General features: G+C 47.5%; 1 protein-coding gene across 1 annotated transcript; it reads right to left on the bottom strand.

Moving 5' to 3' along the window:
* Positions 1–2,292: 2,292 nt before the first annotated feature.
* LOC136460367 (uncharacterized) lies at positions 2,293–2,995 on the bottom strand. Its single transcript, XM_066460096.1, has 2 exons — positions 2,959–2,995; positions 2,293–2,726 (listed from the first exon to the last, which is right to left on the bottom strand). The coding sequence occupies exons 1-2, from the start codon at positions 2,993–2,995 to the stop codon at positions 2,293–2,295; spliced, it is 471 nt and encodes a 156-aa protein (XP_066316193.1).
* Positions 2,996–18,797: the final 15,802 nt, after the last annotated feature.

Raw genomic sequence — 18,797 nt, 5'->3', positions numbered from 1 at the left:
CTGGTCTAACTCGTACGGGTTTGAGAATGATGAATTGTGGAAACGCATTCATCCTAATTATCTTGAGGATTGGATTACACACTGTACCTGGACACACTGATATAACTCGTACGCTTGTCATAGAGGATCAGACTCTCATATCTGGATAGTTGTTTTGTTCTAACTTATATAAAGTTTGCATGTAGAGTGATCGGCAATGCAAATGCTTTGTAGCTACTTTAAGATTATTGCTGGTCTGAAACTTGGCTGAAACTAGCTGAAAAACACTGTTCCGGCTGAATTATTGTGAGAGAAAAATATTGTTTCGGCTGAAAAAAGAAGCCGAACAAGCCATTTTTAAGACAAGCGAACGGAGCCATGTATAGATACGTGTGTTCAATGTCATCGTCATGCAAATGCTGGACGACCTCTTTTTTTTATCTTAATGCTGGACTTGAGCTCCTAAGTGCAAATAAATAATTGATGAGCAAATATTTGCCCATTGCTAGCTGTACCTGCTCTTATCGATGGTGATACTGGCTCCATTCAGCTTGATGAAACTTGGCTAAAAAATACTGTTCTGATTGAATTGTTGTGAGAGAAAAACACTGTTCCAACTGAAAAACAAGCTGAATAGTGCGGATTATAAGGTAAGCCGAACGGGCCACTGGGTTCACTACGGGAGAACGCAGATTTGCCGAGTGCCGCTAGCTTTGCCGAGTGCCAAAAATCGGGCACTCGGCGAAGCCACTCTTTGTCGAGTGCCGGACCGGGTGGCACTCGGCAAAGTCTAGCACTTGACAAAGAGTGGCTTTGCCGAGTGCCACAGAGTGCCCGGCGCTCAGCAAAGGGCGACACTTGGCAAAAGCCCTCTTTGCCGAGTGCAACATTCGGCAAAAAAATGGCACTTGACGGCCAAGCCCGCCCACGCCGTCAAATTAAAAAAAATCTTTGCCGAGTGCCGGCCCTGCACTCGGCAAAGGGGGCCTTTACCGAGTGCCAAGGCCCTGCACTCGGTAAAGATCACTTCTTTGCTGAGTGCCACTTTCTGGCACTCGGCAAAGGACCTCTTTTTCGAGTGCTAGGGCCGGCACTCGGCAAAAAAAAATTTTTGGTTTTTTGGACCCATTTTTTTGTGAGGCCTTCCCACATTATTTAAAACTCTATGTTCAAATTTGGGACAATTTTGACTTTTTTTGCTATATTTTATTAGTTTTTTTTGTTTCGTTGAATTTTATGGAATATTTCAAATTTGAACTGCAGGTGCATGAAATAATCGAATTTGGTCGTTCAAAAAATGATATTCATGATATTTGGTGTATGTTGAGGCCGTATCCAGGAACTCACATGAAATTTCGAGCATCTTGTTGACGTAACATGACGAGGTACCTGCAGGAAAAGTGTATTTAAATTATATAAAATCCGAACGAAGTCCAAAAATGACGAAACTTGTCAGGGCATCGTGTTATCGCATGTAGAGTCTATGGTAAAAATTGAGAAGATTTCGAGCAAGTTGTGATGTATGATGCCTAAAACCCAGATATCTCCACATGTGATCACATATGGAGATGTCTGGGTTTTAGGCATCTGACGTCGCAACTTACTCGAAACCTTCTCAATTTTTTACCATAGACTCTACATGCGATAACACGACGCCCCCGACAAGTTTCATCATTTTTGGACTTCGTTCGGATTTTATGGCATCCAACGTCGCAACTTGCTCGAAACCTTCTCAATTTTTTACCATAGACTCTACATGCGATAACATGACGCCCCGACAAGTTTCGTCATTTTCGGACTTTGTTCGGATTTTATATAATTTAAATACACTTTTCCCGCAGGTACCTCGTCATGTTACGTCAACAAGATGCTCGAAATTTCAAGTGAGTTCCTAGATACGGCCTCAACATACACCAAATATCATGAATATCATTTTTTAAACGACCAAATTCGATTATTCCATGCACCTGCAGTTCAAATTTGAAATATTCCATAAAATTCAACGACACAAAAAAAACTAACGAAATATAGCAAAAAAAGTCAAAATTGTGCCAAATTTGAACATGGAGTTTTAAATAATATATTAAGGCTACCAAAAAATAATGGGGCAAAAAAAATTTGCCGAGTGCCGGCCCTGGCACTCGGCAAAGAGGGCCTTTGTCGAGTGCCAGGAAGTGGCACTTGGCAAAGAATTTTTTTAAAAAAAACAAATGCCTTTGCCGAGTGCCGGCCCGGCCCAGCACTCGGCAAAGGGGGAAACCCTAACTAAATGTGTGGGCCGGCCCACACACTCACTCACTCCACACAACACACTCACGCACGCACACCCCCGCGCCCGCTGCCGTTCGCCGCCGCCAGCTTGCCCCGCGCCCGCCCCACCCACCGCGCTCCACCCCAGCCCCGACCGCCCCGCGCCGCCCCGTCCCCGACACGCCCCGTGAACCCTGCGCTGACGCGCTGCCGGCTCGGCCGCGCCCCGCCGAGGCGCCACCCCTCCCCACCCCGGTCGCCCGCTGGCCACCGGATCCGGGGCGCCCCGGCCACGCCGAGCGCCGACACCCCCTGCCCACCCTCACCCCACCCCGGGCGCGCCCTGCTCCGGCACCGCCCCGCCCCACCCTGGTCGGCCTCCGACCATCGGTTCCGGGACGCCCCGGCTGCTCGGCGCCCCGCAACGACGCGCCCGGCCGTGCCCCGCCCGCCCGGCGCCGGCCCAAGGCAGCGGCCCCAGCGAGCCTGCCGCGGCCCTAGAGGAAGGAGGAAGATGGTAGCAGGAAGAGGAAGGAGGAAGAAGAAAATGGAAGAAGAAGGAAGAAGAAGAAGGAAGAAAAAGGAGGAGGAAGAAGGAGAAGAAGAAGGAAGAAGAAGAAGGAAGAAAAAGGAGGAGGAAGAAGGAGAAGAAAAAGGAAGAAGGAGGAGGAGGAAGAAGGATTAGGAGAAGGGGAGAGGGGGGAGGAAGCCGAGGTGGAGGGGACGAACGTTCGTCCATGTCGTCCACGCCGTTCGTCCACGCCATTCGTCCACGCCGTCATCCCTGCCCTCGCCGGAGGAGAAGGTAAAGCCACAGGGTTGTCGGGCATCGTGCTGTTTATGTCGTTGACGGCCTTCGTGCCGGGTTTGTGGTTGTGTTGGCCATCATGCCCCAAATGTGGACGTCGGTCATCGTGCCGATGGTTTTTCTTGCAGGTTTTGGAAACCTCCCCGTGCAGGGGAGGTTCTGCCGAAATTTTCAACTTTTAGTGATGTTTTTCTTCTTTTGCAGAGCAGGACCTGTCGGAGGGGACCCAGAGCACCTCGGCGACCCTGATCGCCTTCATCGGTGTTGCGGCCCTGCCTGCACAGCGCCAACTCGCCACTGCACCGACTCGCCACTACGCAGCTAGCCTATCTCCACCGCCACCCTAGGTATAATTGAGCTCTCTTCCTTACCGTTGTAGTACGTAGATCGGTGTAGCCTAGTTAGGCGTCTCCCGTCCGAAACAGATATGGTTGGAGGTATGCGGATCTCTGCATATCTATAACCGTATCTATTTTGGATTATTCACGTTTTTTGGACAGCCCGCGGATGCGTAGATGGGTTAGTTTCCATGTTCTACTCGGATCCGAGATGGAGTTTCGGCACCACCTCACTGTTGTTCTCCGGATACACGCTCTCCCTTCTAGGACGTGTATCAAGAGAACATCGGGGAGGTGCTACCGAAATTCTATCTTGGATCGGAGTAGAGCATGGAAACTAACCTCGTCTACGCATCCACGGGTGGGATTAGGACCTATCCTCACCTATTAGACAGTAGGCACGCCATGCAGATGCAACTGATGGTTATATTACTCCATTATGTGTATATGCTAGAGGATGGATAACCGTGAGTGGATGTACATGGGACGCCCAAGTCAGGCTCAAATCACCCGTGAATGGATGGATAAGACCAAGAAATTCTTGGACCATGCATTTAAGGCAGCTAAGGGAGTGAGAGACACGTTCTATCCCTGCAGCCAATGTGAAAACAAGAAAAGAAAAACAAGGGAAGTCATGGTGTAGCATCTTTGCAAGTATGGATTTATGACAAACTATACCTGATGGGTGTCCCATGGTGAAGCCTATCGTCCTAGAGAGGCCATGAGACAACGCTTGAAGGCATTTGACGGTGATGGCGGGGTACCAGGATGGTTAGGTGACTATGAGGATGCGATGTTTGCTGAAAGGCCTACGGAGGACGAGCAGGAGGATGAGGAGGAGGAGCCAGAGCCAAGCGCTAAGGCGTTCTTGGCCATGTTGGATTCGGCACAGAAGGTCCTACATGAGAAGACAATGGTTTCTCAACTGGATGCCATTGGCCGCCTACTAGGGTTGAAGTCCCAGTACAACATGACTTGAGCCTGCTTTGATGCTATGATGGCAATTATTGGGGGCTGTTTTCGAAGGGTCATCATCTGTCGAGCAGCTTCTACGAGTCAACGAGACTCCTTCGGGCACTGAAGATGCCGTATGAGCAGATACATTGTTGTCCAAAGGGGTGTGTCCTATTTAGGGAAGAACACAAGGATGCAAAGTACTGTCCAAAGTGTAAATCCTCTAGGTATGTAGATGTAGACAAAGGTGACCGAAAGAAGGAGCAGAATGAGGACATCCCCATGAAAGTCCTAAGACACCTTCTGATCATATCAAGGCTCCAACGGCTATTCATGTCCGAGGAGTCCGCGAAACAGATGACATGGCACAAGAATGGCGTTCGATACAATCCTAACAAGATGGTACATCCAGCAGATGGCGAAGCATGGAAAAGCTTTAATGGCAACCATCGTGGCAAAGATGAAGAGGCCCGTAATGTACATATTGCGCTGGCAACGGATGGGTTCAATCCTTATGGAATGATGTCGGCCCATACACTTGTTGGTCCGTGTTCGCTATTCCCCTCAATCTTCCCCCCCCCCCCGGGGGCCCTACTTCAACAACAAAACATATTTTTGATGTTGATAATTCCTGGACACCTAGGAAACAAAATGGGTGTGTACATGCAGCCTGTTTATGATGAATTGATCAAGGCTTGGAATGAAGGCATATGGACTTACGACCGAGCTACAAAGAAAAACTTCAGAATGTATGTTTGGTACCAGTACTCCATGCATGACTTCCTAGCGTATGGGATATTCGTCGGTTGGTGTGTCCATGGGAAGTTTCCATGCCCTATATGTAAGGCAGCTCTACAGTTCATTTGGTTGAAGAAGGGTGGGAAGTTCTCGTCGTTCGACAAGCATCGACAGTTCCTCACTCTTGACCATGCATTCAGAGGAGACACCAAGAACTTCATGAAAGGTGTCATGGTGACCGACCCTGCACCTTAGAAGATGACTAGTGCCCAGGTTCATGCTCAGATAGATGCTCTCATGCTCCCGACGCAGAAAGATAATCCAAAGAAGGGTAAAAGAAAGAAAGTTAATCCAAAGAAAGATAATCCAAACAAAGATCGCTTTGTGGGCTATGGTGTGGAACATATGTGGACTCATAAGTCGGGATTAGATAGGCTTCCCTATTTTGATGACCTTCTCCTTCTACATAACATAGATGTAATGCACACTGAGAAGAATGTCGCCGAAGCACTTTGGGCAACACTCATGGACATTTCTGACAAGACAAAGGACAACCCTAAGGCCAGAGTAGACATGGCAACACTATGCGATAGACTAAAGCTACAGATGCTACCTCTAAGAGATGGCAAACCATGGAAAAGGCCTAAGGCCGATTATGTCTTGGAAAAGAAGCACAGGACGGAAGTGATACAATGGATGCAGATGTTAAGTTTCCCTGATGGGTTTGCAGCGAATCTAAGGAGGTGTCAAACTTCACAACATTATACTATAGTGAGAAGCTTCCTAGCGTGCATAACCCATCCCCTCGTTACAACGAGGATGAAAATAAATCGACCCTCAGCCTATTCAAAGGGCAACGCAGGAGATCAAGTGGAGCGGCCAAAAAGAGGCTGACCAATGAAGAGTGGCGCAAGATCATGCTCTACGTGTTGACTAACCTTGACAAAGTCAACAAGTATCAGGGGTAAGTTCTCAATGAACTTGTTACATACTCCGTAAATTTTCTGCATCCAACAACCTTGTTGCTTGTCAGTGTAGGGAATTTTTTGATCAATACTAGCATCTTTCAAGGCCACCTTCTGGCCATGAACGAGAGACCCTTCTTCAACATGGTTCGCTTGATTTCATTACATGGTTCCAAAGAAAGGTACCTTCTGACCAACTTAGGTCATTTCAATTTTGGTGTTCCTAGTTGCCTAATTTCATTTCTCTCCTGCTTGAGCTTGTAGTGCCAAAGTGATTTGTCTATAAGTGTCGAATTACGACAAGTGGCCAGAGGCTTTGACTATAAGGTTTCGTCATTTAACGCTTATGACGTGAATGGATATCGCTTTCACACAACAAGCTACGAGAAGAGTCGGCCCAATCCAAGGACCACCAATACCAGAGTATTTATGCCTGGAGTAGTTATGCCCAGCGAGGAGCAGGAGGACTATTATGGCACAGTTGAAGAAATATACGAGCTCGAATTCCATGGTGAAAAAACACCTAAGCCAGTCATATTCAAATGCCAGTGGTTTGATCCTGTAGTATCGAAAAAGTCCCCTAAATTTGGGATAGTCGAAACTAGACAGGATTCCTTCTATCTAGGAGATGATGTCTATATTGTGGCTCAACAAGCCAGGCAAGTTTATTATTGTCCATATGCTTGCAAAACTGACCCACGTCTTCAGGGTTGGTATATTGTGCACAAGGTATCACCACATGGTAAATGTCCTCCCCCAAACGATGATGATTACAACTTGAACCCACCCACGCATGATGGGGAGTTCTATCAACAAGACGAGGGGCTACCAGGGATGCTTGAGATAGACTTAACCGGAGAGATTGAAATGGAAGTAGACGAGGAATGGGTTGTTGACGAGGAAGCTGTAGATGAGGTGCATGATCTGAGAGACTTGAAAATGCTTGACGGACTTGTACTTGACAATGATAGCGATGAGGATGAGGATGTTGATGATTTGGAGGCTCTTGATAGTGATGACGATACCTATCATCTAGATAATCCTGATCATGAAGAATATTAGAAATACATGTAATACTATGTTATTTTGTAATTACATTTTCTTTATTTTGCATCCCTTGCTAAGTACTTCTCGTTTATCTGTACTAATACTGGTTTATTCTTTTTAATTGCAAGTGATGGGGCCCACTAGGAGGTGTCAGTCGACTTACTCGAGACCGAGGGACACGCCACCAGCTGAGGACATGGAGGCAGAGACGTCAGAGAGGCAGAGGAGGTCAAGGGGTAGGCCCAGGCGGGAGCCATCAACTGACCACGACCTTGGCTCCACGCGTACTTCTAGGGACGATGACATCCCTCTGCCCACGGTGGGCGAGGATGCGGGTCCGCAGATGTACGACGCCACTGTTCCGCATGCGTCCGAGGAGGGGGTTCCGCACACGTTCGAGGAGGGGGGAGGGGGTTTGACTTCCTCTTCAGCCTCGAAACCCTACTTGTGAGGTCCTAGCCAGCTCCCGAAGCGATCGATTGCACCCAAACACCGCCCACTGATTGCACCCGAGGGGGATAAGTAAGTAACTTCATATGTTCTTCATTTGATATGTTGAAAAATCATTATAAGAGCTAATGTCAATGGGATCACTTGTGTAGGAACTGGATGCTTATGGAGGAGGGGGTCACGGCTCGCAATGTCAATGGGATCCTGGGACTTCTATGCAGGGAACACTTCCCTGGCCTAGTGTGGACGTCAGAGGATGAGGACCCAGAGATACCCTCGTTCGACCACTACGCCCTCGTCGCCACTGATGCTCCGCACAGAAACTTGGCGGATCGGGTGATTTCGGAGTTGTGGATAAGCCTCAATTCATTGCATTCATTGGACATTCTTCAAATAAAATAATGGATACCTCGTGTCTTTATGCAGGACTTCTTTAGATGCTAGCCGGGCCAGGAGGCAAGGGCGTATCAGGTGGCTTACGCTTCCTATAAAAGGCATGTCTCGGACTTGTATTATGAGACCCGCCTCCAGGCGCACGTTGACTACAACGCCACCTACCGTAAGAGAAGAATCAACAAAACACAGGCGAGGAGACAGATAGAGATTCTGACAAGGGAGCAGTACCTATAGGTAAATAGAAAACATCTCCTATTGATTTATTTTGAGATTAATTATGCCTAATTTGATATCTGATGGCTTCTAGGCGATTCCAAGCTGGTGCGCCACCCACCCTGATTACTGGGCTGCTATAGTGGACAAATGGCTGGACGCGGACTGGCAAAAGGAGCACCAGGAGAAAAGTGACCAGCGAGTGCTGATGCCAGGTGCCCCTCACCATCAGGGCAGCGCCAGCCTCAGCAAGTATGCAAAGATATATGTAAGTCTACACCATTTGTCTAATCTAGTCGCGCTCAATTCTACATGATTTCTAACCACATGTTGTTGTCTTTCTCATAGTCGGTGGCGCATGGTGGCCAGCCAATTGGTCAATGCGTATGCTCTGGCCCACATGGACCCGACAAGGTCCAACATCGAGTACAACCTGGATGCGGGCCTAGAGGCATACACCAACTCCAGCGTCCACACCCGCCTCACTTCTTACACGGAGGCAACAAGGTCAGTCCATGGGCCGGCCTACGATCTGAGGACCGAGGAGCGCCTTGATCCTGAGATCGTGATGTGGGTGGGGAAAGGCAAGAAGCATGCACGGTTCTGGCTTGGCGACGGCGTCCTCAACACAGGCTCTACTCCTCCTCTAAACCGCCTCTGAGCAGCGAGCACGAGCTCTAGCGTGCCCATAAGCCAACGGCCGACAACGGTGGCGGCACTCTAGGTAAGTATTCTAGTTTCATTCGTCGTTCTTTGACTTTTATGTTCCTTAGCTCTGCAATATTGAAACATTGGGGTCAAATGTTGCAGGCCGAGCTGTAGCAACTTTGGGCCCAGCAGGAGGCCCAGGAAGCTGAGCGGGCCGAGCGGGAGGCCGAGCGTCAGAGGCTACAAGCTGTTGAGGCCCAGCAAGAAGGTTTTCTCAGTTTCGTGCAACAACTTGGGGAGCAACAAGGTTGGCAGATCCCACTACACCTGCTTGCACCACAGCGACCACCACAGTCTACTCCAGTGAGTATGTTTTACTTTATGTGCTCATGCTTAGTGTCAAACCTAGAGATGGCCTTCGTGCCGGATTTGTTGATGTGTGGGCCTTCGTGCCGGGTTAGTTGATGTGTCGGCCTTCGTGCCGGAAATGTGGTTGTCGGCCTTCGTGCCGACGTTTTTCTTGCAGGTTTTAGAAACGTCCCCGTGCAGGGGAGGTGCTGCCGAAATTTTTAACTTTTCTTTAAACTCCTTACATTTTTATCTTGTCACTCATGTGCAATATCTTCTTTTTTGTGCAGTGGACATCGAGGGCAGCGTCGAACCAGGTCGGAGGGTCGCCGGCATCGCAAGTCGGGCCATCCGCACCTGGACCGTCGCCGGGATCGCACGTTGGGGCGCAGTCGCCGTGAGCCGCTTGCGGAGTAGTTTCTATGTATCGAACTTGTGAACTTGTGGACTATGAACTTGTGGTTTGTAATAAATTATGAATTTCGGACAAATTTGATCGTTTGTAATATATAAATGTGGTTTGTAATTTATTGCTGTTGAATTGTGGTTTCTATTATATATATATGCATTGTTGTTTAAATGGAAAAGCAAAAAATAAAAAAAAGAAATTTAGAGGTGGCTTTGCCGAGTGCAATGACCATTGCACTCGGCAAAGAAAATTAAAAAAAAACACGCTTTCCAAGTGCAATGGTCATTGCACTCGACAAAGAAAATTTAAAAAAAAATAATAAAAAACACCCTTTGTCGAGTGCCGGTGCTGTAGCACTCGGCAAAGAGGTTTAAAAAAACAGATTTCTTTGTCGAGTGCTGGAGCTGTGGCACTCGGCAAAGAGTTTTTTAAAAAAAAAAATTAGACGGTGTCGGCCGACGGCGTCAAATCTTTGCTGAGTGCCCGAAATTTAGCACTCGGCAAAGCAGCCTTTATCAAAAGGGGATTCGACGGAGGCTCTTTGACGAGTGTTGTACTCGACAAAGGCTTTGCTGAGTGCAACAGGCACTCAGCAAAAAGCCTGCCTCCGGTAGTGGTTTAGCCGCACAAAGTGTCCACATTAGTGATCAGCGCGGTTGTAGTTGTAACCAGAGGCATTGAAGAGCATGGAGTTCCACTGTTTGTTACTTTGTTGGCCAAGTATTATTTGAATTTGAAGAAATAAAGAAATGGCTGAAGACTATTCGTATCGTAGTGGATAAGGCCTAGGCCGTGTCATGACTGGATGCAGCAGCACTTAAAGAGGCATTGGGCTTTTCGTGTGGTGTGAGAAAGCGCACGAACACGGGGAAGTGAAATGTAGGTGGACTGGACGCGCTTCTAGTGTGGGCTTGGGAGCGAAAGGCGAAACAGGTGGTTGTGGGCTGGCCCAGAAGCATGTTGCATCCTGTTATTCGACTGATATTAAAGCCGGATGATAAATCGATTGAAGTTGTTTGTAGATTCTAGTTAATAAACCGGCTGCCAACCAGACCGTTGTAGCCTTGTGATTTATGGTGAGCAGGCCTCGCAGTCAAACGCAAAGGCCACTGGCAGGCCGCACCGGCAGCGGAGAGAAAGGGAACCAATTGCACTGCACAGCAATATATTCAGCATGTTCGTTTCGTCGTAAACGATCGTGGATTATTTACTGCTGGATGATTTGATGTGAGAGAAAAATACTATTCTAATCTATAATCCAGGAGCAAACGAACAGACTGACGAGGGATGTAGCCAAAAGGGGGCAGATCGAGGAAGCGTACTGACTGCCTGCCTCGGAATACCGGCAGAGACGACGGATCTATCTATGATCTATCTTTAACAATTAGAAGCCGCCAAGCCCATATCATATATAGTTTTAATTTGGTTATTATTATCAACATTGTTAGTCGGCTGCTGCATGTGGCGCTGCTGCAGCTACAAGAGGCACCCCCGTCGACCAGGATCAGTAGAGCGCGTGAGAAGATCGGGACGTTGGATTAGTTTAGTGGTTTTTCTATATATGTGACGCTGGACCGCGGCAGACGCCTTGATTGCGCCTCGTGTCTCCACCTCCCCTGGCTGCGTCTGCGTCTGCGTCTGTGTGCATGTCAAACAAAGCCAGCCAGGAGTCTAGGACCATGCATGTCGTCGAGGATCACAGACGATATGATACTCCTAACGCAGCCTGCAGGCACCATGTTCCGCGGTACGTTAACTTTGCTCCGGCTTAACACGGTCTACACTTGTGATCATTTATTTACTTTATATTATATTATTTATGCTTATAAACTTATAATCATTAGATAGTATAATTCTTTATGAATCTAACCATATAAAGTTTGTATTATGATAGTTAAAAATTATTAGCCTAATTATTGATCAAAGTTTTTAAAATTTGAATTTTAACATGGGTGTTCGCAAGATAAAATGGACCGAAGAGAGCACTCGTTAAGTACTGGGAATTGCCAGGGGATCGGTGTTGACTCTTATAACAGATTAACGCACGTACCGGGAGCGACTGACCCATCGAGCTGAGTTTAACCGCATAGATAGGTCCGGTTTAATTTGCTTTTTCACATCACATAGGAATTTTATTACTAGCGCTTTGCTTAATGAGACCGTACGGCTGACCGCTTCCGTTCCTGTGGCGGTGGCGCCATATTGCGACGGTCGGTCAGTGCCATCATTAGCGAGCAGGCACGCGCGTGGTGTGTGCAGGGCGGCGCCCGCCGGTCAGTTCAATTCGTGCTCGCCGCGCGCCATGCAGGCTGCAGGTGACCGGGTGATGCGCGCAAGCTCCACGGATCGATACGGGAGGCGGCGGCGGCAACCGCCGACGACGAGCACACGTGAGAGAGGCCGGCCTCCAGGCCCGATGGGGCGCCTCGTGCGTGTGCGTGGGTCGCCGTGGCCGTGGGCAAACCTGGTCGTCGTTTAAGTACGTACGGACTGGCCGGCTACGGTAGACGTATATATAGTCGTATATATGCTGGAGTAGAGTACGCACGTGGTGTGTGATGCCTCGGAATCGGATGCACAGCCAGACAGTCTGCCACTGCCACCACATCCATCCGTACGGACTACGGAGGAGAGGACCTGTTAATTTCTTCGTGTACGTACGAAGACGGAACGAACTACTCTACACGTACACGTATATAATACGCGCGCGTGTTGCTCGGATCTGGACGATCCTGCTGCCGCGCGACCGGCCGGCATCTTCGCCAGCTGCCCCGGGGTCATCTCATCTGACACTCGCAATATATTAGTAGTTTTACTGTAACTGCAAGCAGCACTGCAAACTATTGGCTGCGCTAGAAAATGAAGCTTTCGTTTGCCGACTCACTCCATCGCTGACCGACCGACCCAGCTCATGGTTTAGCGAGTATTCGGCTGGCATTAAATTTTTACCGTAGTAGTTGAAAAATATTATTTATGCTAGAATTTAGTGAGAGAAAAACTACTGCTCCGACTAAAAAAACCCGTCAGCCAGCCGAAGCTGACCAGCCGAACACGCTGTAATACTCCAGCTCTGACTTCTGAGGTCGTGCGATCCGTGCTCTGTTCTGTCACGTTAGTTACTGGGTTCATCCTTCGTCGTCAGGATAATGACATTATTAAGTACTGGTCGGTGAAGCACCTTAATTACCAGGCCAGCAGCACATACTAATTAATCTATGTAAGTAAATCGTTACTGTGTCTATCGTGTGAAAAAAAAAGATATATAATATGATGTAGAGTTAGGACCATCCGTGCTCTGTTTAGTGACCATCCGTGCTAGGACTATCCGTGCTCTGTTTAGTGATACTTATTTGATATCATTATTTGAAATAGTTTAACTCAATATAAATAATGTTACGGTAGAATTGCATTGGGACGGATGATGCGTAGATAGTAATAACAATAGTGAAAGGTAAAAGAGAATTCCTCTAGCACTAAACCGTAAGATAGGCCTTGATGGTGGAGCGGAGGTAAAAGTGTAAAACTACTAGCAACATGCATGTATGCCCTCTCTACATCCACGCGGGGAGCTGGTTGTCAAACGCGTATGCACTTTGCGTGCATCTTCACACATGGATCACATGCGTGCGTGCTCGTCACACGCGGCCCGGCCCCCTGGTCGTCCGTTCCGGGGGTGGCGTTACGTTCATGCATCCCATCCCATCAATACAGACCGAAAGTAAAATAAGAAGGCGCTTAATACTAGTTTAACTGATCTGTCGATAACTCGATAGATATAATGTACTAGTCCCTCCGATCCATCTTGATCTTGTTAAGCAAAGTTGGCGTTTCAGAGTTTCAGACAGCAGAAAATAAACAAGCTAGTAATTTCTTTGCATGAAACCTCAAGCACTGCACATTTGGCTGAAGGCTCATTATCCTTAATGTTTTATGTAAAGCCGGCCATTAAAAAGTCTTTTTCGTTTTCCTGTTAATACTATAAGAAATTGCCAGGCTAGCTTTGCACGACGCACTGAAACTTGCAAGCTGCAATCATAGGTTCAGAACGCATGACTGGCAGGAGAACAGGAGCGGTAAAACAGCAATTGAGCAGGCCACTGGCGGTGCCACTCCGTCCAGACTGTGCCTGTCTGCGACCGACCACCACACCACTGCTCCCTTCCTCCGTGGCTGCCTGCAGCTGCACTGCCCGCCGATTCCGCTTCGATCGGCTCCAGGCTCCAGGCTCCAGCTGCGAGCAAGCTTGCTAGCTACCTGCTCATCAGTCATCCCACCCATCCATCCGTCCGTCCTCAACGAACTGTATAATACAATAGTAGGATCGGTCCGTGAAGCATCGCCGTGCCCTGATTCTAATTCGATCCTAGTCTATAATGTTTGTTTCCTGGCCAGCGACTTCCAAGCTAGCCCTGCCTGCTAGTGGTTGCAGCGTCCTGGCCAATTAAGCCCAATCTTCTTCTGATTAGTTTCAACTATTGTCGACAACCTTGGATCTGCTCTCTACTCTGTTCATTCATTCAAACAATCTCTGCACATGTATATATGCTGTATCCCACTTGCTACCTCTGACTGACCTGCCCTGCCCTGTTCGTTTTGATCGTTTCTGTGGCTTATAAGCCGGCCGATGCTGAGCCTGCCTTGGACAAAGGCATATGCATCAGCTGAGTCCGTGGTGCTAAATCTTTTCTGTCTTTGTTATTAAAAATCTATATATCTATGTTCTGCACTGCTGGTTTTTTTCTTTGAAGAACAAAACAACGTGTTGTACTGTTTCCAACAGGAATGTCTAGGATAGGACATGTCTTCACTTCTCATGTGCAGGGAATGAAGTAGGAGTAGATAGCTGCTGCTCCTGTTTTATTACAAAGATTCAGACAGGTGAATTCTACGCAGTGAGAAGTTCTTCCCCCTTTCCACCCAATTCTACAGTGCATATGCCTTATTATTACTAGATTATTGGAAAGGTAGTAGCTTGATGAACATTGGCCTAGCTACTAGAAGTATGTGTTCATTATTGCAAGTTGCCTGCAGGCAATAGGATCGCACCGAACGACAGTTACAGTACCCCTGACAGTAACTTAGACCACTGGTTATCACCAGGAATAAGTCCGGAAACCACCTATATATGACGGCCCGCATATACAACGCTGTAGTACAACAGTGCCTGATTCGGAAAACAGCTCATCGACTGAATTTGCAAAAGCGGCACGTACGGATTCATTAGTTAACCATCTAGTAAATGTTTGCAGTTGTATGTTGTATATCGTAGAACTGGTATGTATGTACACAGATTGATGCAGTGAGGAGGTAGTCCTTTTAGGCATTAGCGGAGCCAAGATGAGCACTTCGAGGGCTAATCAATAGAGATTTAAAACAAATATCGAAGATTAACGATGAAATCACGTTTTTTCTATAGTAAATATAAAGACAAATCACTCTCAAGGGGGGCTGCTGCCCCCCCCCCCCCTGATCCGCCACTGCTTTTAGGTGCCCCGACGGCTTGTCTTTGCATTATATTGCTTGGAAACGCCTTTTGGCTATTCTGAAGTATCCATATGAATATGATCTTTGAGGTGCGCAGAGAGTCTCCATGGCTATGGCCAGGGGCGGATCTACATGGGGGGCTGGGGGGCTCCAGCCCCCCTACAGCTGGTACATCAATGAAAATATGGGGAGGATGATGGAGAAGAAGAGGTGGAGGAAAGAAGAAAAATGGAGAGAGAGATGAATAAGAAGAGACCAGCCCCCCTTAAATCTGGTTCTGCATCCGCCACTGGCTATGGCACTTGGCGTAGAGACGCATTCGATTGCGTCTGTGACCTCAACCTGCCTCTATGTCTGCACAGATGACAGAACTCTGATGATCAACAATGGCGCTACAGATGCATGCGTGGATAGGATAGCACATTTGACATCTTGCATTCTGTATTGTTATGTTATTCTGAAGATGGCTGACACATGTAGCATTTTTTTGCATTTCACACAAGCCTCCTTTTGTTGGGATTTAGTCCCACGTTGTATAGCGATGGTGGAGGAGCACAACATATAAGGCGGGAGAACCCCTACGTATTAGCCTAGTCTTTTGGATTGGGAAGGCTCAAGGTCCTTATATGTTGTACCTCCGGTGAACCTGAGACCTGTGGGAGCGCAGGCTCGTGGCTCGACACGAGCCGGGCCGGCTGCAAGCCACCTTCAAGATCGTGAACTCGGTGGTCACCACCGGTTCCAACAATAAGTATCCAGTGAGCCCATGGTAAAAAAAAGCTAAACCCGATAAAAATCTCGAGCGTCACAGCATGGCGGGGGCACTCCGATGTGTGACTAAGGGGGAAGATTGTTGGGGTTTTATCCCACATCGTATAGCGATGGTGGCGGAGCACAATATATAAGGCGGGAAGAACCCCCACGTATTAGGCTAGTTTTTTTGGGTTGAGTAAGGCACAAAGGCCTTATATGTTGTCAGCTCCAGTGGACTTAGGACCTATGGGAGCACAGGCTCGTGGCAACGAGCCGGGCCGGCTGCAAGCCAGCTCCAAGACCATAAACTCGGTGGTCACCATCGGTTCCAACAATTGGTATCGGGAGCCCATGGTCAAAAAAAGTTAAACCCGATAAAAATCTCGAGCGTTACAGCATGCCAGGGGCACCCCGATGAGTGACTAAGGGGGAGATTGTTGGGGTTTTGTCCCACATCATATAGCGATGGTGGGTGAAAGCATCTAGGCCCCTAGTTGAGTTTCAGTGATTAATGACAATACGAGATTACTATGACTAACGTATATTTTGTAGAGGACAATTAAGTTAGGTCATGGTAATGACAATTGATTGGGCAATCATGGTTGTCGTGCCCCTACGATGGAACTCGTTTCGGTTTTCAAAGGATGGACGACAAGGTTAAGGATGAACTAGTTCTAAGTGTCAGTTTGGTGTTGAAGAGACACTTAGAGTAGTTTAGGACATTATTTTTTCCTTTGACCGTACTATTAAGGGAGGTATGGACATGTAGCTTGACCTAGGTGAGTCTAGTGGGTTAGGTGTGGTGCACACTTGTCAAATCTAGCACTAGGTAGCTTAGGAGTAGCCCTAAGATCAATTGGAGCAAACTTCATTCACATATGATTTCGAGTTGGAAGTGAATGGAGGGTCAAATGACTGACCGGACGCTGGTCTGGTTGTGATCGGATGCTGAAGGGTGAGTCCGATCAATTCATTTGATCAACTAGAGCCGTCTGGTTGTGACCGGACGCTGAGTGAAAAGTGACCGAACGCTGGGTGCCAGAGCCCGGTCAACTCCAGAGAGGTTCTAGAGAGGAAAATTCCTGATCATACGCGTTCGGTCAGTACTGACCGGACACTGGTCAGGATCCGTTTACTGACCGGACGCTGAACAGCGAAGTGATCGGACTCTGGGTGTTCAGCATCCGGTCAACATCAATAAGATTCTATAGAGCAGTTTTCGTGACTAGACGCGTTCAGTCAGTGCTGACCGGACTGTAGGTCAGAGTCCGGTCACAACTTAATGGCTCTATGGCAGGGATAACTGACCGGAGCATCTGGTCACCTTGATCGAAGCATCCGGTCACCCCGTAGAGTGCTGACGCAACGTCCTAATGGTTTGTTTTGAATGAGGGAGTGTAAATACTTCCTCTATTCATCCAAGGGAGGTCTCTTGCCCATTTGTTCAGCTGAGAAACACTCTTGAGAGTCCTTTGAAGAGCAAGAACCTAGTGAGGTGATTGAGATTTGAGAATCCAAGATTAAGGCCTCATTAGTGCAAGGAGAGTAGCAAGTGTGCATCCACCCTTCTTATTAGACTTGTTGTGGTCAAGTGAGAGTTCGTGCTTCTTACTCTTGTTGATCGCCATCACCTAGATGGCTTGGTGGTGATTCGGAGTTTGGTGATCATTCGACGAAGCTTGTGGATGACCCAACTCAAGTTGTGAGCAGGTTAGTGGGCGATTCACTAGCGATGGAGTGTCGAAGAATTAGCCCAGTAGAGAGCACTTGATCCTTGTGCGGATCAAGGGGGAGCTACACCCTTGCGTGGGTGCTCCAACGAGGAACTTGTGGGGAGTGGCGACTCTCCTGATACCTCGGCAAAATATCGTCGCGTTCCTTCTCCTTTCTTTACTTTAAGCATTTACATTTGAGCAATTTCAATTCTTGTCTTTACATTCTTAGAATTGTCCATGCTAGAGTAAGATTGGAACTTATGGTGCTAAACTTTTATACGGTAGATCATTAGAATCACTATTCTAGGCACAAGGGGTGAAGTGGGCTAAGTGTAGGCTTTAATTATTGCAAAGAATTTTAGAATTAGTCCAATTCACCCTCCCTCTTAGGCATCTTGATCCTTTCAATTGGTATCAGGAGCCTCCTGCTCACGTATTTAGGCTTAACCGCTTAGAGAAAGATGTCCCATGGAGATAGACCTCCTCCTATCTTTGAGGAAGATGATTTTCCTTATTGGAAAATCCGCATGGAGGCTTTATTTAGAAGCTCTAGATAGTTGGAATTCTTAGAGCCGCCTCTCAAGGCTTCCCAAAACCTAGGAATCCCACACACCTTAAGGCGATGAGGTCAATTATGAGAAATGGAATGCAAGGCTAGAAACACCATCTTTAGAGGCCTTTGTAAAGATGTGTTTAACCGTGTGTGGAACCACAAGGACATCCATACACTATGGTCAGACATTTGTGCGCTCTATGAGGGAACAAAGAGCGAGCGTGAGAAACGCTATCTTCTTATCATGAAAAAGCTTAATTCTTTCGAGATGCTTCCTAAAGAAAATGCAAATGAAATGTACTCACGCTTAAATATTCTTATAGAGGAAGTCAATGGGCTTAGACTTACACAAATGCAACCATCCGATGTTATAAGAAAGATCTTGAGTGTCCTCCCCATTGACAAATATGGACACATTATGACCGTGTTTCATCAAGGTGATCTTTCCACCGCTACACCAACTCAAATCTTAGGAAAGATCAACGCTCATGAGATGTATATGCACATCACACCACAAGATGGCTCTTCATCTACCAAGAAGAAAGACAAAGACTTGGCATTCAAGGCTAGCCAAGAGAAGGGCAAAGCAAGAGTTGAGTATGAGAGCTCAAGTTATGATAAAATTGATGATGCAAGTCTTGCTCTCATGGTGAGAAGAACCGCCAAGATGCTAAAGAAGCTCAACAAGAACGGTGTCAAGTTTGATGGCAAGAAAAAGAAGTTCTTCACTAGCAATAGAAGGACATGTC

The sequence above is a fragment of the Miscanthus floridulus genome, chromosome 6 (assembly GCF_019320115.1).
Source record: "Miscanthus floridulus cultivar M001 chromosome 6, ASM1932011v1, whole genome shotgun sequence".
Taxonomy (NCBI): Eukaryota; Viridiplantae; Streptophyta; class Magnoliopsida; order Poales; family Poaceae; genus Miscanthus; species Miscanthus floridulus.
The sequence above is the reverse complement of the archived record's forward strand: the minus strand, read 5'-3'. Positions and strand labels throughout refer to the sequence as shown.